Raw genomic sequence first — 10,787 nt, 5'->3', positions numbered from 1 at the left:
CAGCATTTTCTGGGATGAAATATAGGATGGATTGTCATAAAAAGACTTAGTAACTCTTTACTAATATTGCATTTTCTTCATCACAGTAAAGCTTTATCTGCTGCTTGTCAGAAGGTCCCTCACACTTACAAACTGGTATTTTGTATTCAGAGTCTCTAAAAAATAAATTACATGCTTCATCTCAAATGCAGACTTAGTTACTGTTGAGCACTGAAAGATCTGTATGCTACGGGTCTTGCTCATTGCTATATTCTTCAAGCTTTATGTTGGGATCCCTCTGCTAAAATTAGGGATGGCAAATTCAGGTGTTTAGAGACAAAGCATAAACATCTGGGTGATGCAAGAAATATTACAGCTTTCTAGAAGATACATTGTCTGGCCATATCTTTTTCTGTTTCTTCTTTTCTTCCACCACTGAACAGAAAAACTTTTTCTCACAAATGAAAGCTTTGCTCCTCCTACCTTATGCTGGTAAAGGTCAAGTTAAGCTGCTTTGAAACTCTGGGTATCAATACAACTCTTTGATAAAAAGGAAGATTTTTTTACAGATGCAGATGGTTTTGAAAGGTGCAACATAAAAATGTCTGTCCACCAGACAGAGAGAAATGATCCGGCCTAAATTCGGAGGCTTCAGGCATAAAAGTTATTGCATATATAAAAGAGAGAGGTGGTGAAGATCTGAAAAAACACAGGTGAGGTAGGAAAGCCTATCCTTACTCAGAATGTTTAGCCTGACCCCAAAAACTGGCCAAGAGATCAATATAAGAAGAATACTTGTATTTGCAAGCAGGTTCTGTGTCTTATTTTCTGCTGTTTGATTCATTCTAGGCACAAAAGTTATCACTTGGCTTCTTCACCACTTCCTTCTCCCCCAGATTAGAGCAATCAGTGGAACACTGAGTTTTGGTTAGCAGCTTTTAGCAGAACAGTGACAAGCCCCATGGTGTTCCCCTTCCCTCTGTATGTAGCTGTACTAGCAAATTCAGTCTGCCCAGCCTTCTGCAGTCTCTCATAGGAGACAAGCATCCTAGAGGCTGTGGTTTCTCTGACAGGAAGTGGGACCAGCTTCCTGTTTCTTATCTTGTGACACCCACAATGGATCAGTGTCAGCCGTAGCTGCTCACAGGTGGCACTCTACAGAGACACACCAAATTAGTTCCACCCAGCTTAGCAGATGCTCAGAGGGACTGACCACATCCGTTATTTTCAGGTCATGTTGTCAAATCAGAGAGGCATACACTGTGCACTTCAGAGATGAGGATTAACCAGTGGCAACAAATGGAATAAAACTAAGCGAAGGCATGTTTTGTACATTTAAGCCCAGATAGTATGGAAGAGCTTTTTAAAAGAACCTCTTTCATTCTATCCACATTAATTTGTTACCTGTTTATCAATCCTGTTCACAACTGAGAGAAAACTGAACTGGCTTTCGGTTGTTTATCTTCTCTAACACAGTTTCCTGTAATTTCTTTTCTCGGTAAGAGTTCTCACAAACCCGAACATATTAACAGGTATGTCCTTATTCAAACAAAAATCAGCAGACTGGACTACTTATAGAAAAAACCCTCCAAACCTGCCATGCCTTGCCAGAGTATAATCATCTGTCCCAGAAGTGTTCTCAGAACAGTATTTTTTATTCTTCGTTGTCAATATTATATAGCTGAAGATGATGAAAATCTTCAAGAATGTTTTACTTGAGTTTACAGGCACTCTACAGAAGGCTGTGGTGAAATGGCTGCTGGACAAATTACTACAAAACTAATGGATGACACTTTTAAGATCACAGTTTTCATTGTTTTTACTGTTTTTACTGTTTTACAGTTTTTTTTACTGTTTTACTGTTTCACTGTTTTTACTGTTGTTAGACAGCATTTGATAAACTCAGCAGAAATCCTTCCTGCCATCATATCAGGAACTTGAACACCTCCTGTAACAAAGAAAATTATGTTCAACAGATGCTGTAAGACCTTTTGAAACCTTCTGCACCATTTTTGGCACTAATTTCCAGGAAAATTCACAAACAGCCTGTCCCTTTTGGTCTGACTAATGGCTTGTATTCTTTCCCAAATGGATTCTTTGAAGAGAGGCAAAATGCTCATGGACAAGCCATGCTGAAGGAGGACAGGGAGAACTCTCTAAAACCTTACCAGAGCCCCCCTACCAAGATACAACAAGAAAATTCTGCCCTAAAACTAGAGGAGGGATGGGAAACTTTTTGTCCAGGGGATGCCTACACTTCACAGTTTAAGTAACACACTTCTTTGTGTTACTACTGAATAACACTAAGGTGTCATTTGAAGTATTGTTATCCTTCGAAAAACGCAAAAACAAGAAAATATTTTTGAATTAACAACTGCAATTAGTGCATGATCAAGAGGAATATTATTAGAAATAATTATTCTGTTCTTCTGACGTTAAAATATTAACCTCTGTTGATTTTTACAACAGGATGCATGTGAGTATCTCAGCTACTTCTGGGATGGAGTACTGAAATACATCCAATCCTAACTGCTAAGACCAGGAATGAAAAAGAACAGAGTAAAACTAGGCAGTTAGTGAAAGACTAGCATTATTGAAATCATTACTTACTCTCAACCCTGCACATTCCAGTGTTGCGTGGGAATAATTGTGAAATGGTAGGGCTGTTACTAGGAAGCTGAAAGACAGACATTTCCAGCAACACCAAGCCCCGGAGCAATAGCTAAGTATGAGCCTATGCATGAGAAAGCCCTGGTAATGGCATTTGCTCAATGAAAAAATACATCAAAAGGAGGAAATGGCGGATGAAAATAACCTTTGCTATCTCCAAGCCTTCTATGGAAAGTCCCTACTTATGAGCAGTATTCATGCAGAAAAGCCAGTACTCATATCCTCTGTTTACTCTCACAGATACTGATTAACTTTTCCTGGGTTTTGTTTCCCACCTTTTCCAGGTATCACCCAACCATTTCCTGCAACATGAATCCATCCAGAAGCAAAGGGAAAGCAGTGAGGCTGCAGGGAGTAGGCCAGGGTTTTCACAGGCATGTTGTTCTGCGGCTGGTGCCGGCCCCGGGAGAGGCCAGCGTGCGCCCGGGCCTGTGCGCATGCACATGCAGCTGCCTTGTGGGTACACTGCAGCATTGACATCCCCGCACGGGCACGTGGCCAGCGTGGCAGCACAGCATCAACCGACTCCTTATTTTTCTAATTAACATTTGTCAAACTTGGAGAGAAGCCCAGCATGCAAAATTTGGATGCAAAATTCAAAGAGCACAGAAGCTGGAGATGTTCACACACAAGCTCTTCATTTATGCTTAGGTTTTTTTATAGGTCACGCACAGATTACTTACTTGCTCTTACTGTAACTTACAATTGGCAATACTAATCATTTTTTTGTATGTCACAGTGAAGAGTAGAGCTGTACTCCAAAAAAGTAGCAAAGTTTAATAGTAAGTGGACATAAAAGCTTTCCCTTCCAAGAAAAAATTTCCCTTTAGTTCCCCTTTTGGGTAGGTGAAGAGGGGAAGGCCTTTAACGCCATCAGCAGACAGGAGTGAGAATATTTTGACCAGCTCTAGGAGTTGTTTATAACAGTGTTTTCTTACACTCACGTGAACTGATCTAGCTTCCTGCACAACACTCAGCAATGCAAGTTCAAATGATTAAGCTGACTCAGTGCTGAAACAATGAATACTTGGCATATGCTTGAAAGCCACTTTTGAACTCTTATGATTTCAGTTGCCAACTCTGTAGAAGGTTTTCTGTGAGAGAAATGGATTAAAAGGTAAAAAAATAGTCCTTTGCGCTTTTTATCAGCACAGCAATTCATGCTATCTGCTGACATTAGAAGAGAATGGGGAGTGAGGTATTATATTTATTAAAGTAAAAAGGTAACGCATGTAATCACTCTCAGGTATCCTAAATGGCCTATAAACAGCACCTCTAATAGAGTACCTGGCATTAAGCACTGGGAACTGTTTCTAGTTCCCAGCAGGGCACTTACATCCTAGCCTAGATAAAAGGCAGCGAAATAAGACATTGGGTCATGTTATGAGGTTCAGAGGTACTTCAGAGCTGAAGAAACTCTAAAAAGTAATATGCTGCAAGAGTTCCTGGAACTTTAAGGAGTACATGCAAGACAGTGAGCTGGCTACTGATGAGCCTCCTCAATAACATGTTTCCAAAACCCAAGTAGTCAGCTCATACCAGGGCCACATACAAGACTGAACTATTGTAGTCCTCATGGCAAGAACAAAACTCATGGCTTCTCTAACAAAAGTGAGCAAATGAATCTCCTTCTTTCTCTCTCTGCATGATTTCTGGGTCTGTCTACAGCCAGCTTCTACTTGGCTTCTAGATAAAATCTGAAAATACCTCTGTCCTGATGCTCCAGAGAACTGAAAATTTTAAGAGACCTTGGAAGAGGACAAAAGTTAACTCTTGCGAATAGTCCTTTCCAAAATCCTCTCCAGATGAAGAGAGACTCTTTTTATAGAACAGCTTTGTGCGCATCCTACTGACTTAGGGACATCTTTGTTTTATTGGTCTTCCGTTCTGACACTGCATTAGATAATGAGCAGTGCAGGATGTAATGTGAACCAAGTGAGTTAATTTTAATGTGGCTTCTGCTTCCTGCACTGATTCAGCCACGGACTAATTACACAGATCTGCTTCTCTAGAAGGGCCTTTCAGGCTGCTTGTGACTGGCCTCACAAGCAGCTTGTGACAAGCAGCTCCCCTCTGCTTTTAAGGAAGATGGGGTGGCCATTTGCTGGATCAGTAAGGCTGCCTTCAAAGCAGGTCAAGTGCTTTTACTATCTCAAGGGGCAAATTCCCCTCTTTGCCAGACGACAATTAAAGGCCATGTATCACTGATACCAGCGATAACAACAGAACTGTTCTACTTAAATGACAGCAATTTCAGACAGTACCATTAAAAATAATGTAGATCAATTCCAGATACTTAGCACGCTATTTTAGAATTACTTTGGCACAAAGGAGGCTTTTCTTCCAGAGATTTTTGTCACATTAGAGGGTTTTTTGCCATGCTTGTCTTAACAGATTCATTTCTAATAGAATAAGAGGCTCAGTTCATAAGGAAAGGTTTTTGATTAATCACGTTTGTTGTATTAGCATGAAGGAGGAGTTTTTTTGAGGAAAGCATTTACATAAACAACACTTATACAACACAACATTGCAATCCAAAAGCGTTAGTGAGCTGCTTTGCAGGCAATGCAGAAGGGAGTTGCTGAATCTTAAGTTGAAGTAAAGCCACTGTTAAAGTAAATATGCAGTAGCAACATCACCTAACAAAGGGAACATGAATAATAACTTTTCTAATTTCAGCTGAATGTGGGAGGATATAGGTAGGCAGCAAAAGGAGCTGGAAACCATTTTCCAGTGTGATTCATAGAGATTTTCAGCAGTGGTTTGCACAGGTAAATTGTAATAGTCGACATTTACAGATATCTTTTCACTTATTAAAATTCCATAGGTTTAGGGCTTTTTCTTTTTTGGCAAATGAAATACTGAAGCACAACAGACTTGTACTGGCTCACAGTACTGACTTTCAGACACAGAACTGTTCCACTGATTCTGCAAAATACTGCTCACATTTAAGTGAGAGAAATGATTTGTCAGATGAATGGAACAGCCTGCAAAAGTTTGGTGAGGATTTTAACACCACTGGAATTGTACTAATATCACTCATGGCTCATGAATAACCAGAACCAAAAGGATGTACTAGTACATTAATAAGGTTATTTCTTTGCTCCGTACTCCTTCATTACCACTAACATCTAGAATCACTTTCTACCTACACATTTACTAAGACAAAGCAAGCTCCCTGTTGCCATTACATTCCCAGCCCCTTCCTCCTACATTTTTCTTCTTGTTCTGTATTACTCAACTAGATTTGGTAACATTTTTCCTTCACAGAAATCAAAAGTGGGTGTTCTGACACAAGAACAGAAAACAAGAATAACCCAAATCTGGTCCACAGAGCTCTTCTAAATACTATAAATGAAAGCAGTATTTGACCCAATGCTAATATAAAGTGATGCTGAAAAAGTGATGGCACATGGAAAAATATTAGAAAGCCAAGAGTAATTTCCAAACAATACTTTTCACCTTCTTTGGTCTTTTATAGATTTTGATATTAAGGCTGATGTTAGAGAAGTCTTGCAGCTGGTATCAGTTTTGACCTAGGCTGTTAGAAGGGGTAATGCTGTATTATTTCAGTATCACTGAAATAATTAAATACTTAATTAATTAAATACTTTCTCTAAATGTATGTAAGTGGCAATGACAGACATTTTACCTTCAAGTCCTTTGCAAGCAATTTCCTTTCAGCACTGCAGAGTATCAAGATTACAGACTGTCAGCATCATTCTACAGACTTTCACACTACATAACATTCTCCAAGGAAATAGACACATCTTCACTAACAACAATTTATTAGTATATTTGGAAGAGATATGCAGTAAATCTTTACAGCACAAAACTAAACATGGCTCCCTCTTGAGTCTAAAGTGTGCATGTTACTTCTTTAAAAAGTGCATCTTTTAACAAGTATCCTGTTCAAAAGGAACAGGAAAAAACCACATCCTTCTACTGCAACATAAACAAAACCCCTGAACTCACAAAAAAGCAAATGGTAGAAAACTGCCATTTTGGGCAAACCAAGTCAGGTCCAACCAATTTTAATAGGCACCTCTGTGGCTTCTGGAATCACTGTTGCATGCATATCTCTAGTCATATTGGATTTCTCTTTCAGCTTTGACTGCAGCAACGTGTGTTCCATCACACCAATCTGTATGTCCATCTGAATGGTTTCTTGCCTCAATTTTGTTAAGGCCTGTTTAATCTTCACTAGAGGAGCTGTCCAAAAAAAGATAAACAGTACAACTCTGTCAGCCATGAAACACAAAAGCACTGTTTGCTGTAATTTACTCCTTAAAATGGAAGAGTTGAATGAACAAAAGGGTGTTTTACTCTAAAGACATGATTGTACTGATACATCATTTTTAATATGCAAACCACTTTAAAGACAGAAATAGGCAATGACAATTTTGCTGTCTTCTTGACACCTAAGGGCTTCATAAAAATGTGCATCAACATTAAGACAGGTTTTTCAATGATGTGTTTTGCTCAGCTGAAAGCCTTATCCCCATAGCTGACTTGAGGTTTAGTAGAGAACTGAAGACACCTTCAGCAGGGTGTGAAAATCTTACCTGTGAAAAGCTATTAAAATGTCTTGTGCCTTGCATTTTGTTTCTAACCCCTCCCTTCCCATTAATATGATGCTGCTGCTCATATTAATCATCTTGCTCTCTGCAATTGCTCTTATTCTTATTTTAATGAAGTACATATCATAAAACTGTCACCAAGAAAAAGGATGTGTTGTCTGAAGCAAAAATGTACTTACCAGCATCAGTCATACTGCTTCCTTTCTCTTCTGTTTCCTGCTTTACTTTCTCTAATGCTTCTGTAATCTTAAGAGATTTTTTTCATAATTAAACCAGATAAATATCGAATTTTAAAAAAGTCTCTGCTGAATAATTGCTTTAAAAAAACAAACAAACTAATCCATCTAACTTGTTACATAAAGAGGAATGATTTTTCAAACATTCAGAAATTAATTTAACTAAACTAATGTTGTTAAAAAATTACAGAAAAAGTGTAACAATTTGACCAAACACCATGATGTTACTGAAAATCTGCACATCCCAAATAAAAACAATATAAGTGTTTCAGTGTGATGCTGGATGGATGAACAAAGGAACCAATATCCCTACAGATCAAGATTCATCAAATAACCATGCTCACTGCCCTTCTGGAAGCATCAGGACTTTGGCATGTTACACTGGAAACCTGAGAAACAGCACTGCAGCATACAAAGGTGCAGCAGTCCAGCCTGCTGGCACTGGCACAGCTACAGGTATGTAAAGTCCACATTTGGAGAACAAAAGTGCATTTCAGCACTGTCTAGCAACTATAGACAATGAAAAAAAGCAAATATATGATTCTAAAGTATAGTCAAGGTAATAATTCAGTATTCTTGTCAATAGTGTGAAAAAAGCCCTTCATTAAGGCTTCAATAAGCCTTTTCAGCAATGAAAAGGAATCATTGCTGCATTGCTACTGCCTGCATGAAGTGGAAACGGTATTGCCAGGTAGGCTGAGGTCTTGATTGCATGCCTGTAAACATATCAGTGCTAACATCCAGTGTGTCTGGTTTACCTCAGACATGTGCCACTGCACCTATGTAGTTTGAGGGATGCCAGCTAGTAACATATTCACCATTACTTATCAGTTAATCAGCTCCCAAAGCGCACACTGTAAATTTGAAGTCATCACAAAATACTTTTTCAAACTTACTTCCTTGAGAGTGAAATAGAAAGCAGATCTAATTCTGCAGAATTCATACACTCAGAAATCTTTGCTAGAAAACTCACATTAAACTGCTGCATTACTACTGCAGCTGCACTTGGTATCACTGTAGGTCCCTTCCAACTCAACTGTTCTCTCTTCTAAAACATTTCAAACTTGTACAATTTCTAACACATTCTTATTGTATGACCTATTTTATGCACCTATTCCTGAGGCTTCATTGTCTAGTAAGTAAAGCTGGTATCTAAAATCCAAACAGAGCCATTTAAAAAATTTGTGAATTGGATAAAGAGTTGAAGTATGTGGAAATCAGGCTGTAATTCTAAATGAAATGCCATGAAACACTCAACATGGTGAGGCAGTCAGGAGACAGATGTTTATTTAAATTTGTCAGAGCACCAATATAAAGGAAAAAACAGAAAATTAGATTTAGGTAATAAGATAATTTGATGTATGGAAAAATTTGATGTATGGAAAAAATTACTGTTTAGTCAAATATTGCTTTAAATGCCTGGAAGATAAAAATTTCAAACTGTTAATTTTAATGAAAAATAAGAATTGAGCTTTTCTTCTTCCAAAGAATTTATGGGCATGATTTATTAATCCCCAAAAATTCTAGGACATAGGTTATAAAATAAGAACATATACCTTCATTTACAAACTGAGCTCACACTTCACGAGTTAAAAATCAATGGCAGCCTGGATTTAAAATTTAAGGACCGGACTAGATCACCTCCTCCAAATAAAGAATAATAATCTTTAACATGAGAACAAATCAGAGAGAACTGGTTTCATTAAACTGTAACCACTAAATCCTAACTCTCTGAAGACTGTTTTAAAGTAAGATGTGTTTTACCTCAGAAAGCACTCTAATCCTTTCAGTTACTCCTCCACTTCCCTCCTGGTACTTCTCTTTAGCCTGGAAAAAAACATGTCTTGGCTGTAATGACAGAGTTGGAGAGATGTATGCAGATAGTTCAGAGAAAACCTCAATACTTGCTCTCATATGTTTCAATTCCAGAAACTCTCCCACAAAGCCCCAGTGAGGTTTACAAATGAGGACAGGGTTGAAACATCAGCCCTTGCAATGACTATCATTCAAAAATGTAAAGCAGTAAATAGTACAAATACACATTTGATAAGAACTATGCTTTCTAATCATTTACATGAGGAAATAAACATGGAGAAAATCTGCCATAATGCAGAAAGGATTGAATACTGAAATCCAGAATAATACCTCATCAACAGTAAATTACTATCTCGAAGATACCTTAACAACAAGGCAAACAGAAGGTGCAGAGGTCAAATTCTGTTAGCATTACACAATGGCCACAACCAGGAGGGCTTGCCAAAAAGGCAGACTGTAATGCCTCCTAAATAGGGGATCAAAAATCTTCCCAGACAGCAATCTATTGGCATAAAAACTAAATGAAGCAAAGAAGTAGTCAGAGTGTTTTGTGCACATTAGCACCAGAACCCAATCTAAGGGATGAATGTTGGACTGAGAGTGTAGTTATTCCACTCCTGACAGATGTGTGAACTTCACAGGGAAAGCAGAACTAGCAATTTACTAGCTGCTCAAGACTGGCAACAGCTATACGTAATACTCAGGCAAAACCATCTATTTTCCCCTGCAGAATAGTTGGATAAAAATTGCTAGTTTAGCTTAGGAGGAATATAATTTGACAGCAAATCAACATTTCCCCTGCTTTATATCCAACAGCAGAATTCATAGATAGCTCACTCCACGTCGTCTTTGCCTCTACCCTTACTTAACAGCAAATTAATACAGGACAAGGCAACAACAAAAGATCAGCATTACCTCACTCAGCAAGGCCTGGGCTGAACGGTATTCTTGAATCAAGTGCTCCAACTGATTGCTGATGTACTTTTCCCTGCTATTGATCTTTTCCAGTGTTCTGCTGATTTCATTATGGAGTTTGTCAAGGTAACCCTAGAAAATCACATTCTGTGGGTTGACAGTTGACAGAGAATATGCAAAGAGTATCAAAATGATGCTGTAGTTAAGAAAGGTTATGGAAGCCTACAGAGAGGAAAATAGTACAGAAATACTGTGTTTAGCCAACAAAAAATTATTCCAAACGTGTTCTGGTTTGCCCACCTCCAAAACACATATTTCAGTCTTTACTGCTTCATCACTCTCCCCTCCTCAATTAATTACAAGTGTCAATGTCAGTAAGTTACTCTAGCAACAGTATTTGAGAGTATTTGGGGGTTTTAACAGCACCTTCAGATTGTATTATTCTATTTTGTCCTCTGTAGTCAGGATGCACTTACGGTAATGCATTCATTACTGGACCCTGATAGCCCTGTTAATCCTCACACATACAACTCTTTCCCAGAAGGTATTTTGTCACCAGCACTGTCCTTAATGATCCCTGTCATATCTTTCC

General features: G+C 38.4%; 1 protein-coding gene across 3 annotated transcripts in view; it reads right to left on the bottom strand.

The window, feature by feature from the left end:
* Nucleotides 1-1,888: 1,888 nt before the first annotated feature.
* The window catches only part of IFT57 (intraflagellar transport 57), a 17,794-nt gene continuing 8,895 nt past the window's right edge, over nucleotides 1,889-10,787 (bottom strand). For 2 of the 3 annotated variants that reach the window (XM_005490412.4, XM_026795492.2), the window contains exons 8-11: nucleotides 10,196-10,327; nucleotides 9,230-9,292; nucleotides 7,409-7,475; nucleotides 6,421-6,861 (exon numbers count right to left, since the gene is read on the bottom strand). In XM_005490412.4, the coding sequence (XP_005490469.3) occupies nucleotides 6,668-6,861; nucleotides 7,409-7,475; nucleotides 9,230-9,292; nucleotides 10,196-10,327 (456 nt within the window). In that variant the 3' untranslated portion in view covers nucleotides 6,421-6,667. Of the gene's footprint in view, nucleotides 1,925-6,420; nucleotides 6,862-7,408; nucleotides 7,476-9,229; nucleotides 9,293-10,195; nucleotides 10,328-10,787 lie in introns of those variants that run through there. The other variant, XM_074536042.1, reaches the window with a different exon arrangement.

The sequence above is a fragment of the Zonotrichia albicollis genome, chromosome 2, assembly GCF_047830755.1.
Source record: "Zonotrichia albicollis isolate bZonAlb1 chromosome 2, bZonAlb1.hap1, whole genome shotgun sequence".
In the NCBI taxonomy this organism is placed as follows: Eukaryota; Metazoa; Chordata; class Aves; order Passeriformes; family Passerellidae; genus Zonotrichia; species Zonotrichia albicollis.
This window is presented reverse-complemented; position numbering and strand designations above follow the sequence as displayed.